Source organism: Chrysochloris asiatica, unplaced genomic scaffold (genome assembly GCF_000296735.1).
Source record: "Chrysochloris asiatica unplaced genomic scaffold, ChrAsi1.0 scaffold00019, whole genome shotgun sequence".
Classification (NCBI taxonomy): domain Eukaryota; kingdom Metazoa; phylum Chordata; class Mammalia; order Afrosoricida; family Chrysochloridae; genus Chrysochloris; species Chrysochloris asiatica.
Genome location: NW_006408537.1, coordinates 21,705,484 through 21,727,068, shown reverse-complemented (window position 1 = coordinate 21,727,068; position 21,585 = coordinate 21,705,484). Strand labels below are relative to the sequence as shown.

At 35.1% G+C, this 21,585-nt stretch overlaps 1 protein-coding gene across 1 annotated transcript in view; it reads right to left on the bottom strand.

Moving 5' to 3' along the window:
• Window positions 1-21,585, bottom strand: part of BAI3 (brain-specific angiogenesis inhibitor 3) — a 1,099,520-nt gene that overhangs the window by 74,697 nt on the left and 1,003,238 nt on the right. Inside the window, exons 20-23 of the mRNA XM_006835746.1 lie at window positions 12,082-12,232; window positions 8,770-8,839; window positions 6,189-6,255; window positions 2,732-2,817 (exon numbers count right to left, since the gene is read on the bottom strand). Of these exons, the coding sequence (XP_006835809.1) occupies window positions 2,732-2,817; window positions 6,189-6,255; window positions 8,770-8,839; window positions 12,082-12,232 (374 nt within the window). The remainder of the gene's footprint in view (window positions 1-2,731; window positions 2,818-6,188; window positions 6,256-8,769; window positions 8,840-12,081; window positions 12,233-21,585) is intronic.

The following is a 21,585-nucleotide window of genomic DNA, read 5'->3' as shown; positions in this document are numbered from 1 at the left end:
TTCCATAGCTAATTCTGACTGTTTTTCCCTGGCCTTTCTTCTATATTACCATTCTCACTGCTTCTCTAAGAATGCAAATTAGCTCAAATAATCCATATCTTCTGAAAAAAAATTCTTCATTAACATTTCGGAGCACAGAGCAAATTTCAATCTATACACACTTGTGAATCTTATGTAACAGAAGTATTTATTTAAAAAAAAAACATTAGAACTATTAAACTGTGAATAGCTGTTTTCTGCTTTGGACAATCACCAGGTTTCTGCCTTTTTAATATATTTTGTTGTTGTTAAGTGCCATCGAGTCGGTTCCGACCCATAGCGACCCTGTACAGGGTTTCCAAGGGTGTAAATCTTTACGGGAGTAGAAAGCCTCATCTTTCTCCCGCGGAGCGGCTGGTAGTTTCGAACCGCTGACCTTAAAGTTCACAGCCCGATTCGTAACCACTATGCTACCAGAGCTCCTTTTTAATATAGTTAACACTATTTCTGTTTTCCCAGCTATGGCTCTTGAGCCAGAAAAATGCCGTTTGAGTCAATTTTTTTTAATAAAATGTGTGTAATTTCTAAGATCACTTTTAGAGTTAATGGTTTTAATTTGTAATTGTTTTTGTTAATATATAGATTGAAATGAGTAATTTCTAAAGTCATCATAAGATGATATTACTATTTCTCTTGAACTTATCTCATATCTCTTATAAATATTCCTGTGATTCAAACTGGGCATTGCACAAAAAATACTAAGAAAAAAATAAGCTGCAAGTTTAATAAATCTTCAGCATTGTATTTGTTCTCATGAGCTCATTGCCTTTTCTGACCTCAATGCCATAATTGGTGGAATTCTAGAGCCTTGATTGATAGAGGGGACAGGAATCTTTGAAAATACCTGTCTGTATTGACCTCCTCATTGCACTTATCAGAATAATAGCCACCATTTGTTAAATGAGTGTTAGCTGTTGGTCAAACACTCTAATGAATGCTTTATAAACTTCCAATTTCATAGATTCCGTGAGGTAACATTATCATCCCAATTTAACAGGTGAGGAGACTGAGTTCCAGAAAGACTAAGTAAGCTACATACATAGATAGTAAAATGTAGAGCTAGATACTGAGCATCGCTTTGTTTAATTTCATAGTTATACTCTAACCATTAAAATCCCAAGAATTAAATACATATATAACAACAACAACATATATGTAAATATAAATGTAAATATGTATAAATATGTAACTATGTGACATTAGTAGCAGAGCTGTGCTTCTATATCTAGTGTGATCTGTCTGTTCTTACATGATTAATCTGGAAAGAAATAACAAATAAGTTATTGCTGCAATTCAGACCATAAGTCATAAGGCAGACTATAAAGAGTGTAAACATGGAAGGTTCCTGTCCAGTTCTTATAGATAATTCCTTTTCTGTACTTAGTTTAAATCTGCTTATTTAAGAATAATAGGGAGACACATCTGAAATGAAAAATCATATCTATCCAAAATGGGACTTCCAGTATGGTTTTACTATATCATTTTAGTTCTAATGTTTGATGGGAATGCTATCAAATCTTCACATTGAAAGCCACAAAACCCAATGGTCTATCAATAAAAAAATTTCTGGCATATTTTGTCATATAAATCATTAAGCAGAAAGATAAAACCACAAAGAATGTTTAAATTCTTATCATCAGGAGATCAAATACAATGATTACTAAATTATAAATTATTCAAGAAAAGAGAATAATTATAGAATAAGTTTTGAATTAAGGTATACTTTAACAGAAAGGAGAAAATAACAAATTTTTAATAAGAGAGACATAAAGGGGAAATGAAAGGCACTAATATTTCACTCAGGTTACTAAAATTTTAAATGATGAGGTGATCATGCAACCTTTAAAAGCCCCTATCAATCTGCATATGAAATGTTCTTCATTAAGACATTAGACATGGGGACATTACTATAACAGTAAAATTAACAGAGATGTTTCCCTAATTTCATAAGTGGTGAATATGTGCAAGTGAAAAATTATACATCATGTTTTCTAGCAGGTTATAGATAAAATGTCATTTTCATTTAGTCTAAAACAAGAATTATTGTTGTTAAGGGTCATTGAGTCAGTTCTAACTCATAAAGACCCTGTATAGGGTTTCCAAGGAGTGATTGGTGGGTTTGTACTGGAAACCTTGGGGTTAGTAGTCAGTGCTTATCCTACAGTGCCACACCAGGACTCTATGACAAGAACAGTGTTGTAGATTTGATGAGGATCATTTGAAATGCAGAACTTAGCTGATCTCTTCAATTAAGGAGGAAAAAAAATAAAGAAAAGTGGTATTCTTGCTCTATATAGGTTTGCTTTGCCACATTCTGTTCTGTCACCTACATTGTGTTCAATATATCCTCTTTTCCTTTGTGATAAAAACTAAAAGCCCTTTGGAAACTCTTACTCAAGGACAACTATTTGAAGCCTAGCCTTAACATTTAATCTTCTTATCTTAAAAGGAGGCAATCAATATATACAAATCAACCCAGATTTCTTAATGGTCTGTCTTATTATTTTTAGATTTTGTGTCACATTACTTAGGAATAATGCATTGAAAATGTTTGAATGACTAAACCTACCAGACAGACTGGTACATCAAGAACAAATTTCAAGGTACAGTCAAACACAATCAATGTTGATCTGGTATTGTAGTATGGGATTCATTGATAAAGAACCTTCAAAATCCACCAATTGCAGCTTACCCGGCTCTGTGTTTGAGCTTTTTATCTAGGATCCCATCTCTGGAAACAAGTTTATTAAATACCAAAATGCCAATCACCATGTTGACCTGTCAAACAGAAACAAAGGTTGACCTTTCAATGATATTGAAGGGAATCAGGCCCCTGTTTTTCCTGAAAGCCATCTGTTATCAGCACCACAGATTCATATGTTTACGCTATTAGCTGTATGAAGCACTTATCAAATATTTTATAAGTGCACAAAGGAATAAGGAAAAATTTAACAATGGTGTGTTATTTTAAAGTTTCAAGAACACTTAATTTCCAGTCTTTGCAGTTAACACAGAGGAAATTAACCTTTAATTGCTTAATTTTTAAATGCTACCATACTGTGCAAATCTGTTATTCTATCTTTCTCTAGTCAGTCCTGAAAAAAATCATATGGCTATATGGGTTTTATCCTATGCTTGAAAGTCAAAATATTCTGAATCTTGAAGTGTAAGATTAGTGTGAGCCTTAGAAACCAAAGATGCTGGTAAAATATCAGTGTTACCAACTAAGAGGGCATTATGCCCAAATTCCTCATGCTGTGTGGCTATTCTCTCATGTGGGAAGGGACGCATCATGGCACACCATGGTTTTCCAAAAGGGAAAATCTGTTTTGCTGACCAGAATCCTTTGAATAATGGACACAAACACATCTTTGACAATGTTGTTGTTGTTGTTAAGTGCCGTCGAGTCGGTTCCGACCCATAGCGACCCTGAACAGGGTTTCCGAGGCTATAAATCTTTACGGGAGCAGAAAGCCCCATCTTTCTCCCGTGGAGCAGCTGGTAGTTTCGAACTGCTGACCTTGTGGTTCGCAGCCCGATTCGTAACCACTATGCTACCAGAGCAATGTACTGTACTGAATACATCATATTTTCTTTCTAAAAGTCTCTTACTCCCACTTAAAAGATCTTTTGCATAATATAACTGAAATGAAATTACACATATTTCTCTTTCTCAAGAGGACTGTAAAAAGCTGTAGAGATAGCTGTGGACAATTTGCAGCAGTTTAATAGGATGAGGACCTATGGTTTTCTAACCTACCAGCACTTCATGATAAAGGAATATAGTCCAGTTCTGAAAACAAAATAATCATGGACAAATCTCTCCTTTTGTCTCCCTTGTTATTTCCCTTTCGTGATCCCTGGCCAACAGAATCTTGCTGCTCTCCCACATACAAATGGGAAGCCTTTAGATTAAGATAAATGGTTCATATAAATGTGTTTGAAATTAAGCAGGAAGACTAAGAAAAGGGAAAAATTCTGCTTCCAATGCACTCTGTTGGTCTTGTTAAGTGCCATGGAGTCGACTTTGAGACATTGTGACCCTGAGTAGGGTTTCCAAGGAGTAGCTCCTTGGTTTGAACTGCCAACTTTGTGGTTCACAGTCCAGTGCTGTTCTTATAAAGCCACACCAGGAGTCTGTGGCCAGATGAAATACAAAGGTGAAATCTGTTTAACTGGTGATGTCAAGAAGACTCACAACTGATAGGGTAGGGTTTAGAAGGTGTTATGAGCCACAACCAATTCAACGTCATGTAAAAACAACAACTCTTCATGATAGTGAAAAGTACTATTTAATAAACTTATTCAGTGTTTGGACTTCTCATTATTTGAACTAAGAGAAAAAGTGCATTAATGTACAACTTAAGCATGAGGGAATTTATCACTGCTCCAAAGACCATACTTTGGTGCTTCAATAATATGCATACTCTTGTTTCTTGAATTTAGAGTTAGACATATAATAGCCTAGTAGCTTAGGGAACGAATTCAATTGATTAAATAAAAATTCAAGGCAGCAGACAAAAATGTATCTAATAGTTTCGATTTCCCTATGCTCTTTTCTAAAACTCATGCCTAGATTTTATTTTTCTTATGAACTATGGATAGATTCTCCTCCTTGTTACAGGTTAAAGGGGAGAGAGCAAACTTTAAAGGAAAAAAAAAATCGCATGTCGGAGTTATTTAAAAAGATGTCACTAGTTTCCAATTTATTGAATTGGAACCAAAGGATAATTTCCCAATTAGAAATCTAATTGCACAGTCATATCGATCTTTGCATTTTACTCAGATCATTTATTTCTTCCTTATTCAAAAATGTATTGGACAGGGAAGATTTATAATCAATAAATTCAGAGTGTGTCAAAGGCAAATTGATTTAAAAAAAGCATGTTACTATAATTTAAAATGTTAAGAAATTACCTTTGTGGCTGAGCAGAAAAGTTTAAATATTATGCCCGTGATACTGCTAAACATCTTATACAGCACAGGGCAGTCTCCTTTATAGGCATTTGGTAGTAAAAACCTTAAGAGATTTATCTATTAACAGCTACACAGATTGTATACAAGGGCAAGTCAGAAAGTATTGCTATAAAATCATAGAATCCTTTATTAAACAAAAATATCAAAATGAGAAGCAACTGTTTCTTGGCATCTCCTCCATCTAGGTTTACACATTTCTGAAGGCAATGTTCCATCTTCTAAACCTACCCTAAAGACCTCTTGGCTCCTTGATTTACATCAAAATGGCAGTTTGGGCACATTTGAGGGACTCAACTAATGTTCCTTTGGAGTTTTATTTGAATTTGGAGAACTAAAAGAAGTCTGGAGGGGCAATATCAGGACTGTAGGGTAGCTGGGGTAAGCTTTCCTAATGACATTCTCCTAGGTCAGCCCCTGCTACCCTAGAAGAATGAGCAGGTGCACTAAAGTAATGGGAAAAGAATTCCGTGGCACAACTTTCCTGGTCTTCTCACCAATGTAGTTGTCGATTTCCTTAACATTTCTTCATACTAGGTCCTCATAACCGTCCCATGTCCTTTGAGAAAATCTATCAAAAGATTACACTTTTGGAATCCCCAAAACCCGTCATCATCACCTTTTGAACTGACCTCTCTACCTTGAATTTAACTGGCCCAGTAGAGTGCCTCAAAAGCCATTGTTTTGCTTAGACCTTTTGTTTTGAAAATACCCTTATAACACTAAGACAAAAGTATTGTTGACAGAATTTGTCTGCAGCCACCCACTGATTGACAATATACTCAAATACATTTTGTTCAGAATAATGTTGTGCATGTATGAACTGAAATTCTAGTAGCAATCCTTTTTTACTTACTCCTTTACAATACATAAATGTGAAATGATAACAAATGCCAATTCTATACATTACAGGGAGAGAATTTATACAAACTTACTCAAACTTTTTCATAAATTGGAAATTACTATATGAGAAATCCCACACTCCCAAGTTTAATATTCTTCACAATTCAAAATAGGAATACTTTAGAGTAATAAAGAAGGACTGAAATGATATTCAAATCAAACTGATAATTCATTGAACTTTAAAATTTCTATGCAACACCACCAACATTTTTACTCTAATTGAAAAGTCTCTCTTTGCTAAGAAAACAAAATATGTTGATTTTGATGTTTACCAGAACAACAGCGGCTGCAGGTCCAACAAAAGCGTAGAGTAGTCCTCCTTCAAGAGAGAGCCAGCAGCTGAAAATAATGTTAGATAAAAGCTAACAAAAATTAGTGATAAGTGCTAAATCACTCAAATAAGTTACAAATACCATATATTATGCATTTAGTCTTGGAACTTTGGCACATTTCACAGATTTCTTCATTAGAAACAAAAACAAAATTAAAAAACCTTGCAAGTAGAGAAGCCTAGAATTAGAGAATTTCATGAGTAAGCAATGATATAGCTCTCACTGAAAAGAAATTTTTGTTACTTACTTTCAAGTAGTTAAAACATTTTAGACAAAGCATTCTTGCAGTGAGATTTCTATCTTTACTTTTAGTACAAAGGTGACTATTAAGTTTTGTAAAATTTTGCTTTATAACCATTATGGAATTTTTCAAATATCCTTTTAAGCAAGAACAGCATGTTTTTAGAGTCTTAGATGTGCCATTTACCTACCCTTTCTTGAGGCTATTGAGATATTGGAAGAAAATGGTTTAAAAGCCATCATTGCAGGAAATGGATAATTTACATTTTACATGCTTATTTTCTTAAAGTTTTATTTTTTTTGTCAGACTACTAAGAAAATCCACTAAAGACAAGATTTTGTATAAAAATAAGTACCGCAGCATTTATTTCAATTACTGAAGTCACATAGAGATATAGAGATGTGGTAACTCATTTAGACAAAAGCTTTCATTCTTTCTGAGACTGGTGTAGCGCTGTGGGTTAGTACGCCAGACTGAAATACCATTTGAACTGCAAGATAGGTCAGTGGTTCAAGCTCACCAGCTGCTCCTCAGAAACTCTCCTATACAGGTTCGCTATTGGTCGGAATCTACTCTACGACACTTAACAACAACATTCATTCTTTCACAGCATAGGGAAGTGACAGGACATGGGGCTTGGTACTGGAGACCATGTTGGGTGATACATTTGTACATGTATCATTCAAGAAGTCAATATGATTGGTGAAAGAAGTCACCCATCATTTCATTTACCTATTTTTGACCTTTAATACTTTTAATATTTCTTACCAGCTCACATAATCTGTATGTTTCCCTTAAAATTAATAATAAGCAATAACTGTTCCATATGCAGTTGTATCACTGTAAGAATTTATTAGTACTCACAGAATTATACACTAGAGTGAATGTTACTCTGTGTAAATTACATCTTAATTTAGTCATTTATTCTAGTACTATATATATTCTGTTTACCATATACAAACAGAATACGTGTGTGTGTGTGTGTTCAAAGTCTGCATTTCATTATTACTCCTTGCTATAGAAATAGATTAAATACTACCACTGCTATTCCACTTTGGAATAGACAACTTAATATCCATTTTTTATAAAATACCTGGTGAGAAAGTCTGTCTGGTAGAACACTTTAGTTTGGTGTTAAATTCCCACTGTATTTTTTAAGCTAATTTTGAGGTTGATATGTATTACTCATTGTGTTGTTGTTGTTGTTAATTGCCATCGAGTTGGTTCCTACTCATAGCGACCTTGTGTAGGGTTCTCAAAGAGCAGCTGATGAGTTTGAACCTTGTTTATCCTGCAACACCACACCAGGACTCCAACTTAAAGATAATAATACTGTAATAACCACTTACTAGTGTATAATGTACGTTACCAAATTAAAAACATAAAAATCAGATTGCATAAGGAAGGCAAGTGCTGTAATGAAATGAGTTCTTTACATCCCTTGGAAGTTTCTTTTGGATGGTCAGGTGAAATAATGCCTCTTTGCACGTTCTTAATTTCATAGGACCCACCAGGATACCTAACTAGCAGTGATGACCACTTTGATCCTCATGTAAAGAACTACCATGACACTTTAAAACTTACTTCTGCAATAAAATCACACTCCTTTCCCTATTCTCAATTGCTTCCTCAACATGAAAAAGGAGATGAAACAGAGTATGAAAATTCATTGTTTTAAATATGAAATATTAAATTTACATAGTAATCCCATCATAATTTATCAATATTATAGCTATGATTAAGATGGGCTAATGCCTTCCATATCCTTTCTGTCCATTCTAATTTCTTCCATAGCTCAGGCATATTCTAGTGTGGAATCTATTGATTTACTTGATCTATTATTTTCAGAATATATTATTGTGACAAAGCAATAAAACTTGAACTAAATGACAAAATTTGCTTGATGCCAATACACATTGTCATTAATGAAATTGGAAGCTCCAATTGCGATCTTAATTTAAAGGTAAGTATGCCAAGATTTATCCTGTTTTGCTGAAAAAAAAAAAAAAAATACTTGTGCTAGAACATCAAAAGTAAACATTTAAATGTACTGATCTTTTGAGGAAATGCAAAATTGAAACAAGGAATCTGCTTATTTCCTAACCTTTGCACATTTGCACTACCCCACCTTATTCCCCACAAATGCAATTTCTACCATTGTTCCATTGTTAATGACGCATTGACAGAATGCAAACTGCCGAAAGGGTCAACCAAGACTAAGGAAGCCTATTTGATGATCTGCTTATTAAAACCATGATTTATCACTGTGGATGGACTTACTAGTGATCAGTGCCATATCCTTTCGTCCTGGTGAAGCCTACTGATGTGGCCACTACTAATGCTGGTAAACCTGCAAGAAAAGTATTATCACAGTTTACATTCAGTATAACCATGGTGCATACTGAGATAGACTACCTTTGGATGAATCACTTCACAAAGTATGTTTCCATTACAACACTCATTTCAAGTACAAAAATATGAAAGCAACAGCTGGGTTTTAAACTCAGTGCACTTCTCTGGTGTTGCTAGGTTACCACCACGTTTGACACGGGCTTAAACGAAACTAATTACAGAGATTTAGTATATCTTTTAAGTCATTCCCCCCCCCCCATGGGTTTACACTGTCATAAAGCAAATTTATAGTTTTAAAATCAGAAAGGTAAAAAATGGATGTTATGATGTGATGGAATATCACAGGAGTGGAACATTTAGTCAAGCATATATTGATCCACATAAAGCTGTACCTTACAGCAAGATAGGAAAGAAAATAAAGCTTATCAGTTAACTCTTGCTTCATGATTTATTACAATAACAAGAATGTAGGATTGGGATTAATAGGTTCTAAAGGATTGGTTTTTGGATATCCTGGTTATCCTGCTGTAAAAATCCTGAAAGAAGGTCAGATATATGCAAGTTTCTCTTCCTGGCTGTTTAGGTATATACAACTCCACACATTGCAGAGTCCCTCTTTCGATTCAATAACCTCCATACTTGTCCCAATTCTACCCATTTACATCTTTTAGTTTATGTTTATGGGAATTACAGTTAGTTCATTCAACGTCAATTGGCCTGCATATGTTTTGGCAAACAGGGCTCAGGGTAGTCTATGTTGTTTAAACTTTTTAAAGCCTCAATTAAACCTTCTTTACATGCTTGCATTTTCACACTATAAAGTCCACAATCTAATCTCCTTTCAGCATTCCATCTCTCCCATCTTTTTCCATCCTACCATTTTCCCTCCTTCCTGCTAATCTCTTTACTCTGAGCACCTTGTTTAGTGACAGACATTGTCTTCGTCATAAGATTTCATGACAAGACCTATGGAAAGCATTTCAGAATGGACATACCATATTTCTGAACACATACTTGCAATTCTCTCTATTTTTAACTCTTATTCATGTTGGAACATGTACATTAAAACAAGAAATCTCTCCTAAATCATAACTGCTGGTTTTGTGTGCTATCCAGTTAGTTCTGACTCACAGAAACCTTTTTTTTAATAGGGTTTCTGAGAGTGGTTGGTAGATTTTGTCAACTTTGTAGATAGTGGTTGTTGTTGTTAAGTGTCGTCGAGTTGGTTCCAACCCACAGGGACTCTGTATAAGGTTTCCAGTGCTTATCTTACAGCACCAGTTCAGGGCTCTGAATCACAATGAAAAGGTCAGTAATAGTCCTCTTGCCATACAATTTGGATATAATTGTATGGAAAGGAGACTTTCCTGGCATTGTAGTATCCGTGCTGGACTGTGAAACACAAGGTATGTTTGAGTCAGAACTGACTCGACAGCACTTAACCATAACTATATATGTACATACACACATGCATATATCACTCTTTTACCCTCTCACAGACTTTCTGATACTCCTGAATCATCAATTTAGCTTCTTCTTGTTCCTATTCTAGTACTTTTTGTGAATTTGGATAGTAGCTGTGAGTGCTGTCCTCAAGATCCTTAATAATAATGTTAGGTAATATAGGTATCAATTCGATAAATTACTATTCTTTATACTTTAACTCCAAAAATGTTCATTTATCTGCAGTATATATTTTCTTAATCTATGATACTAATGCATGAGAAAATGTCTCTCTGATTCATTATAAACTCAGTTTTTAAAAACCTTTGGCATGGAACATTGACAAAGTTTCATGAAAGCCTGAGTAGAACGCCTTCTCTAATTTTGTCTAAAATGCTTTCTCATTTGCCTATACAAAGATTGTTGTTGTTAGTGCCATTGAGTCAGTTCTGATTCATAGTGACCCTGTATAGGGTTTCCAAGGAGTGGCTGGTGAGCTTGAACTGCTGACCTTGTTGTTCAAACTACCTTGCAGTCCTGCACATTAACCCACAGCATCACACCAGGGCTCCTTGTACATTATTTAACCATAACAGATCCTTGCTGAAACATGATGAATAATCTTTAAGTGCTCATGATTCTCTCATATAGGATGAATTACTCTGGTATTGTAATATGTACATTTATTTGCAATTTCTCAGGTTCTCTGTAGCATTCTACTCTTTGGTCTTCTAATACATTAGGTTGCTGTTATTATTAAGTGTGGTTGAGTCAGTTCTGACTCATATGGTTTCTGAGGAGTGCCTGGTAGGTTTGAACCACTGACCTTGCAGTCAGACGCCCAGTGTTTATCCCACAGCACCATTCCAGAACTCCAAATATATTGTTGTTAAATGCTGTCTTGTCGGTTTTGACTCATAGAGATATTGTATAGCCTTTTACAGTGTGATTGATAGGTATTTGTTATTAATGTTAAAATTCTCAAATTCCCTAATGTTTAAAACTCAAAGGTAAACACGACAAAATAGCTGGGGATTTCTAATTTCTTAAATCAATTAAGCTATCCTGGTGTGGTACTATAGGATAAGCACTGGACTGCTATCCCTAAGGTTGGAGGTTCAAATCTACCAGCCACTCCTTGAAAACCTTACACAGAGTCACTATGAGTTAGAAGTGACTGGATGACACTCAACAACAATTGTAGCAATAACAATTGTTAGAATTAGTCCTATGTAATGTATACATCTTTAAAATGTCCAATTTATAGGCAACTTAAGAGAAAATTTTCATAATAAAGACAGGCAAAAGTTTACTTATTTCTGAGTCTGACAGTAATGCTATTTTTCCCTTTTGAGGACCCCAGGGGTAAGATTTCATTTATTATTTACATGGCTCTCTCACTTCTACGTGAATGTCTGTAGTCTTTAATTGTGTTAAAGTCACTTAGAATGGGAGAAATACACGCTTAGAGACCATCAGGCTTTGGACCCTAAATGTATTAGGGCATTTTCCATTTTCAAAACTTATTGACTGTGAATAATTTTCTTTTCCAGCTGTAGAAATCTTTAGTCTCATCTTATACCATGTGATTGTTCAGTGAGTGCTGTGGTCATTCAATATTTACTCCTTTTTAAAGTTCCTCATAACAGTGAATATTCAAAAACATATTTCTACTTTCATAGATTAGATTAGAGACAAAGGAAAGTAGACTGAGTATAATCATTCTCTATTAATTCATAATATAAGTGTTCAAAGTTATTTTAACAAGTCCATGAAAGGGTATATTAATATGCTTACCCCATCCAAGGCACAAAAAGCGTTTCCTTATAAGTCGTGTCCTAATTTTTCCAGTTACAGCCATATATGACTGCCACGCCTCAGTCAAAACCCAACAAAATGAAGCCAGGAAGAAAAAGTGCAAAAATGCAGTGGTGGTTGTACAGATGCTCTGTGAAATAAAAATAAAAGACTCACAGTAAATATAAGGGAATTAATTTCTCCTTCACAGAATTGTTAGTTGCCAATTTATTACTTTTTATTTCAAGTATCTACTTCACCTTTGTGACAAAGTAATAATTTGTAGAAATCAGAAATCTTATAGTCTTTATGGTGTGCACAGTGTCTATGATAGAACAAAAATATGCTTGGATTCCATCTACGCATTCAGTATTTTTAGGAGGAAAACTCTGATTGTAAATTTAAACTCTGGGGAGACTAAAATCACTGCTTTACTTGAATTTGTTCTTGTGACATAATTATGGGAATGGTCTTTCCTCTAGTTTAATTTAAGTTACTAACACCTTGCATAATTATCTTGGCTAAAATCTTTCTGTCCTTTTTTTGCTGTTTTATCTGAGTTGTCGTCCGGGTTACATTAGCAAATCCAACATCCTTCCAAATGGAAAAATAACCAACCACTACTTTCACTTTATAGAAGTGTGATGTTCAAGTTATCATAGGAAATTATAAAATTAAGTTTGGCTGAAAGCCTAGTAAAAGAACAACATGTATTTTAAAGGACTTAATGCATTGCTTCTGTGGTATTATACTGCAATGTGTGTTCTAATCAAATCAGTTTGAAAAGCTAATCAGCCATGATTTCATAGATATGTTATTCTTCATGATTTTGAATCACTGTGAATATGCCCACTACTAGATATTTGTCACTTGTCTGCAAAAGGTCTGCAGCTTCATTTTTGTAAAAGCTACTTCTTATTTTACAACTGAAACAGATTCCTTGTATAAATAAATGTTGAAGGAATCCTATGTAAAATAGAACCAGCAACAAAAGTAATTTCTTTCTTTGTAAGTCTCAAAATTAACTATTCCCAAAAATGGAAACATAGCAAAATAAAGGGCAAAAACAAATGAACAACAACAAAAAATTTTTTAAAAAACAAAAACAGCAATAATAAAACACAACCTTACCCTACCACCCCCACTTGACTCCACTGCTTTATAGAGCAGGGTATTTTGTTATAATCTCTATTTGGGGGCCCAAATTATTCATATTATTTGTTGAATCTGCTCAATTCACCAGATGTTACCTTAGCTTTCCCATTCTTTAAATAACAGTAAAAGAATCTTACCATGTTTATCATGCTTATTTTACCAGTTGTGGCAATGATGAGATAACATATGGGAGCTATTTAAATAGACTTAGTACTTAAATCTATGCTTACAAAGATGATAATTTTCAGTATGACAAAAATCATAGATTTGTTGAATACTCTTATAACTACTTTTGCATCAGGCATAATTTAGTAACTATTCACAAATTGTGATTCCTTCTATGCTTGAGACATACCAACTTTTTTCCTGAGTTAAGGTTTAAACCCATCACTAATTTCTGACCCTATCATACTGTGGTGGCTTGTGTGAAGCTATGTCACCAGTATTTCAAATAGGCACCAGTGTTAGCCATGGTGAACAGTTATCACTGGAGCTTCCAGATCATGATAGACTTGGGAAAAAAACCCCATGATAATCTACTTCTAAAAATTAGCGCATGAAAACCCTAGGATCATAGCAGAATATTGACTCATTTGTTCTTAAGTGTCCTTAAGTGTCCTCAAGCATCCTCAAGTTGGTTCTGATTCACAATGAACCTATAGAGGATTTCCAAAGAGCAGCTGGTGGGTTTGAACTGTCGATCTTGTAGTTATTAGTTCAGTGCTTACCCTATAGAACTACACCAGAACTCAATTTAGTGCTGGAAATTGAAACCCCAGCTTGAAAGGCATTCAAAATTCACAGTGGCTGCATGGACCACTGATGATGAAATGGACAAAGACTGGGAAACATTTTATTCTATTGTACATGAGGTCACCATGAGTCTGATTCGGTGGCTCTGTAGGATAAGCACTGGGCTATGAACCACATGGTTGGTAGTTTAAACTCACTAGCTCTCCTCAGAAACCCTGTACAGGGACACTATGAGTCGGAATACATATGATGGCATATGACAACAAAAGCAGGTTTAAATACCTGTAAACTGCCTACTTCACTCATTTTGGATTTTCTGTGCTGATCCCTGTTTGAATTTCAGAGATAATGCTTCCATACAATTTTTGAAGACCAGTTACATTTTCTAATTCACCTTTTAGTTTCCCCCAAGGGTTTGTCTCATCTCAACTGTGTATGTGATAGCAAAGTTATTCTTCTATCAATCTAGGCTTATATCAAACAATGTAAAAGTGACTTAGAACTTTAGATCTTCAGTGCTGAAGATACTGAAATTTTATAGAAATAAGAATAAGATTTTCACTGTCTGGATGTAAGACTTTTAATTTGCTCTCTTTATAATTCATTACTTTAGAACTTGCAGGTACTCAATTTAGCTCTAAAGCAAATTGAAGTACAAATAATTTATTTCAATATATTTAATGTACCTAATGACAATAATATGGTCACAACGTTTGAGGAAATGTAATGTAATTAATGAAGCAATCCCCTACGGTCAGGTGAATATATTCATATGTGCCTAGTGAATATATTCATACATACTTCAAGTGTGGAGGTTAGGTGTCTGAATCTCAAGAGTGGATGTATATTAAATCACAAACTAACCTTGTATGATGATTCTGACAAATCTATGATACTGAGAAAAAGATAAAAGTTTTTGCTTCATTATCATTAGTATAAAACTGAAACGTTCTTAGTAATGAAACAATGATACCTCATATTTGTAAAGCTGTAAATAAGCAAATAAGGAATCCTGTGGCACAGTGGAGTAAGCATTGGGCTGCTAATCAAAAGGTTGGTAGTTTGAACCCACCAACCACTCTGTGGGACAAAGATGAGTTAATCTGCTGTCACAAGGATTTACAGCCTCAGAAACACCGTGGAGCAGATTGATTTTGTCCTGTAGGTTACTGTGAGTTGGAATCAACTCAAAGGCTAAGAGTTTGCTTTTGGGTAATGATGCAAATAAACTTTTTAAAAATACAACTTTCCTATACAGCAACTTTCCAGTAAACTGTTATTTTCCATACATATCACATTAGCATCCACAGGGTTCAGTATGTTTCTATCTCTTCTATAACATAACCTAAATTCCACATGATGAGTCTTGAATACTCTCAGTATTATTCATATTCTGTATTTTCCATTTTAAAACTCAAATTCTGAATCTCTTTCTATTAACAGGCCCATATTTTCGCACCTGTTTAGTGACCTCTAGTCTTAGAGCTTCTCTTTATTCAATGATTTTGTATATATTCTTGATTTCTGTGATAGCCAGGCCCCCAGAATTCATCATTTCTAATGTGAGTCTTACTGGTATCCTCATGTTGGCCTACCTGCCTTACCAACCCCCAACCAAGTCTTGTTTCAAAGCTGATGAGTATTGCTGACCCATATTTCAAAATTTGAAAAGGAATGTAGGTTGGTAAACTGTACATTGTTTATACCTCTCATTCTCACATATATATTCACTCCAAATTCCTAAAGACAATAGAAAAGATTTCTAGGCACTAGAAAATGTTTCTAAAACTAACTAATTAGGAAAACAATAAGAAGCAACATAAACCTTTTGAACTAGAGACTGTGAGAGAGAAGTTGATGAAAAACTGAAAATGCTTCAAAAAGAGTACCACAGCCCAATGCTGCCCATAAAGATAAGAAAAGCCAGAGTTATAAAATAAGAAAGGGAAATTAAAGGCATGCAAATTGGCAAAGAAAAGTAAAACTCTATTTGAAGGTGATATGGTCCTATACTTAGAAAATCCCAAAGACTAGGCAAGAAAATCATTATAACTCATTGAAAGATTCAGTAAAGGAGCATGATACAAAATCTACATTTAAAGATCAATTGTATTCATTTATACTACTACTAAGGAGAGTTCTAGAAAGGAAATAAGGAAAACAATACCATTAGCATAGCCATCCAAAATATAAAATACTTAGGAATAAATCTAACCAGAGAAACAAAAGACCTATACAAAGAAAATTACAAAACACAACTACAAGGAACCAAAAGAGACTGATAAAAATGGAAGAATATACCATGCTCATAGATGGGAAGAATTAACATTGTGAATATGTCAACAGTGCTCAAAGCAATCTATACATACATATTATAGTTGCAATCCAGGTTTCAACAATATTCTTTTAATACTGGAAAGACTAATCACCTATTTCATGTAAAAAGGAAAGAGACCCAAAACAAGTAAACCCAATGGAAAAGAAAAACAAAGTAGGAGGTCTCTCACTTCTTGTCCTAAGTCCAACCACATTCAATAGACTCCTGTGAACCCAGTGGAGACCTGGTTAACCAGCAGTTTGCAAGACCTGGGGACTCTTGGGCCCAGAGTCAGTGACATAGCCAGGACTAGAGTAGAGAATGTAGCGGTCAGCTGATAAGAAGAGAGGGCATAAGAACACCCACACTTACAGATAATACCCATTTGACCTGGCTTCAATGGCTGGACGATCAGAACTCAACTAGAAGAAGAAAGAAGAGGGAAAAAAAGAGTAATATGATATAATTTGATGAACTTGACCTACACCTATGGATGCAGTAGCTCAAAGGAGGGAATAAATCTTTATAGCAAGGATTATTCCCATCCCTCAATACACATGGTAGACAGGGATAGGCAACTTGGACATTGGCTACCCAAAATGGGGTGTGGGGGGCTCTACAAAGGCAAGAAGTGACTGGCTTACAAGCTTTCAAGAGGGAGCCTAGATCCAGAGGGCACAGAGGAAGGTAGAATCTCTACTGAGTAGTATCTAATCTGTCTGGGTGGGGCTGATGAAAGGAGATGGTGATAGCACTCACGTGGTACAATAGTGAATAATTACTATCAGGACTGACTGAGGGTTGGAAATGTAAAGGTAGACATTTTGTAGCAAAAGGAGGAGAGTGGTTGGCTTTGCAGTCCAGGAGCAGAGGACCCTGGGACCATCAAGGGAGAAAAGCAGAGTATGGGATCTTACCCAGAGAAACAGTAACGCCAGTCATGGAGGCAGACATGATGACATGGAGAGATGGAGTGGCTGGGAACTCTAGACCCAGAGAGGGAGAGGGGCTGTGGTATGCTGATGACCAGGGGGCAGGCTTCTGGTTGGTTGATGATGCATGGAGGGGATTGTAACCATGGCAACGAAACGATATATATACGATAGGATGAATGTAAAGCTAATGCTTTCCCATGTAAAATATCACATAATTCACAATAAAACATTTTTTTAAAAAAAGAATTAATCCAATAAAAAAAATGGGCAAAGAGACTTCACCAAAGAAGACATTCAGATGATCCACAAACATGAAGAAATGCTTATGATCACTAGTCAAACATGTTATCAAGATACATTGATAATTACTGGTGATTAGAATGTAAACATTAGAGCTAAAGAGGAGGGATCAGCATTAGAAAATATGGCTTTGGTGACAGAAAGTATCCTGGAGACCGCATGATAGAAATTTGCAGGACCAACAACTTATTCATTGCAAACATCTTTTTTAAAATACATGAAAGGTAACTATACACATGGAACTCACAAGGTGTAATACAAAGGAATTAAACTGACTACACCTGAGTGAATAAGGAATATGGTAGAAGAATTGATGCACTTGAGTTATGGTGTTGGAGGAGAATATGAAAGCACCATGAGCTGCCAAAAGAACAAACAGATGTGTGTTGGAAGAAGTATAGCCAGAGTGCTCCTTGGAGGCCAGGATGGACAGACTTCATCTCTCATACTTCAGACTTATTGTCAGGAGGGACCACTCATTAGAGAAGGATATCATGTTTGGTAAGGTGGAGGGTCTGAGAAAAAGAGGAAGACCTCCAGTGAGATGGATTGACAAAGTGGCAGCATCAATGGGATCAAGTGTGGCGACAATTGTGAGGTTAGCCCAGGACCAGGCACTGTTTTGTTTTGTTGTACATAGGGTCTCTATGATTCGGTACCAACTCAGTGCCTCCTAACAACAACAACAACAACAAATATCTGAGGAATAGAAAGAGAAAGACAGACCAGGGGCATCAATTGCTGATATGCAAGTTAAGGCTGAAGCTTTAGAAAAATAAAACAAGTCCATGAGAGCTAAAATATGACATTGAATATAGCCCACCTGAATTAGTTGTTGTCGTTGTTAAGTGCAGTTGAGTCGGTTCTGACTATAGTGACCCTGTATAGGGTTTCCAAGGAGTGACTGGTTGATCTGAACTACCAGTCTTGTGGCTAGCAGTCCAGTGCTTATCCTATATTGCCACATGCAAACACCTGAATTTAGAGACTATCAAAAATATATTTAATGCATTAGCCGCTAATGACCGAAGACCAGAGTTTGGGATGGCATCCAGAACATAATACTAGAATAAAGCAAAATCACTTAAAATACAGGAAAGAGAGAAAAACAAAAGTAGTTGTCAGAAGAAACTCTGAAATGCACTCTTGGGCATAGAGAAGCTAAGGCACTAGAATAAATGAGGAAGTAAAAGAGCTGAGCAGAAAATTTCAAAGTACACCTCGAGAAGACAAAGTCAAGTATATACAAACATACAGAGTTTAAAAAAAAAAAAAAATTGCCACTAAATGGGAATCATCCATGTCTTTCCAATTATGACCCATGTCTTTCCGATTTCCAAAGCTAATGAAGGAGATGTTCTCAGGTTGCCATAAAAATTTTGAGCATCATTGTTTTCACCTATGATAGCTTTTATCTTATAATCTTTAAAAACTTTCTTTACTCTAAAATTCTTCAACATGATAAGCTTTTGCAATAACAGTCCCACCAGGCTATTCACGTCTTGAATTAATTTTGGTAGTGGCTATTCTCCCAGGGATTTATCCATTTTGTTTATATTTCCATTGTGTTAATATATGATAGCATGTAATACTGTCTTGTAAGTTTTAAGAAAAATTTTTTTTTCATTTTGAATATTGCCTACCTACAGTTTTTATTTCTTATTAGATCTATAAGAGAAGTCTGCTTTACTAATTTAAACAAACAAACAAACCCTTGCTGTTGTTAAGTGTCCTTGAATCAGTTTCGACTCCTAGCGATGAGATATGGGGTTTCCAAGAAGCGGCTGGTGAACGTGAAACACCAATTTTTCAGTCCAAACCAAACTTGCAGTTCAGCACATTAACCCACAGCACCACACCTGGACTCTTTAATGATACATTAATTCTACCTTAAAAATATCTTTTACTTTCGTACAGTAAGGAATTGCTTATACTGTGTGATATAAATTTGTAATGTCATTAATTTGGCAGATTTTCAAGGATTCTAAATGTGAAAGACAAAATACTATATTTACCTTTTTCTTCAACCTTCAAGTGAATCAGAAACAGGATACTAGCATTTAAAAATTAAACAACCTTAGATATCTGCTTTGCAAGTATTTAGAAAAAATAAAAAAAGAAAATGTTTTACAAATGATGTAAAAGTCTTACACAAATATAAAAATGGAGACATATGCTTTACTAGAAGTGCAAAATACAGAATACTTAGATGAAGCATTTCAGAACAATATCTACAACCTCTCAAACAGTCTCAACATCTAAGTACTTTAATTGTGGTTGTTGTTGTTAGGTGCCATTGATTCGGCACCAACTCATAGCGACCATATGCACAGCAAACTGAAACACTGCCCAATCCTGGGCCAACCTCACTACTCTTGCCACACTTGAGTCCATTGATGCCGCCACCTGGACAATCCATCTCTTTGGGGGTCTTGCTCTTTTTCTCTGAATAATTATGGTGAAAGAATACAAACGTGTCGCATACCTTTCCCAATTTAAAACATTCAGTGTTCCCATGCTCTGTTTGAACAATTGCTTCTTGGTCCAGGTACAGATTTCTCAGAAGTACAATTAACTGTTCTGGAATACTCATACTTCACAATGTTGTCCATAGCTTGTCAAGATCCACACAATCGAAAGCCTTCGTGTAGTCAATAAAGCATAGGTAAACATCCTTCTGGTATTTTCTGCTTTCAGCCAAGATCCATTGGAGCGGCTGGTGAGCTTGAACCATTGACCTTACAATTCAAATGACTTGGCATTCCAGCGTATTAACCCATGGTGCCAAATAAATGGTAGCTACTACTACTAATATGCTATGGGTCGGAACCGACTCTACGGCACTTAACAACAACAACTAATAATATATCACAACTAAAGACATTGTCAGATAGATGAAGTTATCTAAATTGCAAAACAAGTGATTGAAGATATTCAACTACATCCTAAGAAGTGATGAGAAAATATATGAGGCACCTACTCTGCCTTAAACAGCAATTTCACAGCAATGTTGGAAGGCAGAATTTTAGGAAGAAGGAAATCAAGCACAGAGAAGTTAAATAGCTTTCCCAAAATCACACAGGTAGCAATTGAAGATATTGAACTGTTCCCAATACAATAGATTGTCTTGTGAGTGAATGACCATGATTTTGCTAGAATTTGTTTTGATGTAGTTATGCTATATAGTTTTAAACTACCTCAAATTCTTTCTGAAGTAATACAATGTATATAACACGGTAATAATGCATATTACGAGAAACAAAAAATAATCTGTGCTAAATCCTTAGTTTCTATATGACCAACAACGAATACTGAAAAACTGGGCTGTTCAAAATATGTAGTTATGAACACTCCATCAACACATTTGAACAGAGCACTTTAAACCCAAGGAGACAAATCATTACAATCAGTGGGCATCCTGGCCATATGCATCAAAATTTCCTAAAATTCAATTAAAATTCCTGTGATATTAACAATTCAATCAAAGGCTTTTTGTTAATGCCACTTTATCCACTTTACCCTCATTCCAAAGCTGCTGTTACAAGCTATATCTACGGAAATGTCATTGGTAGATTGCTGGTAAATGTCTTTCATAAATCTCAACTACTTAGTCTATGAATTCGTCCCCTTGATTATAATGGAAAACGGTAATAGGAGAGATATAATAGGCTTTATTTTTCTCTAGGAAATTCTTGGTTCATCATTAATCAAAAGTTGCAACGCTTGCATAAAAGTTACGACTGAAAAAAAAATAGTATGATACAGAAACATTATTTTTCCAACCATATTGTTTTGAAAATTTTGAGGCAGGTCATTTGTGCATTATAAAAACTATTTTACAAGACTGAATTATAAACAGAAGAGCTTGCCAATATAACATAGTGTATGGTATAAAATAGATAATGGCTGAAGGAACAATAAAAGCAGTTCTAAATATAACCTACTCAAACAATTGCAATTCAAATCTGTAATTCATTTAATATGAAATTTATAATTTTATATTAAAATAAAGCATCACTATACAAAATAAGAGTCCTGGTGTGG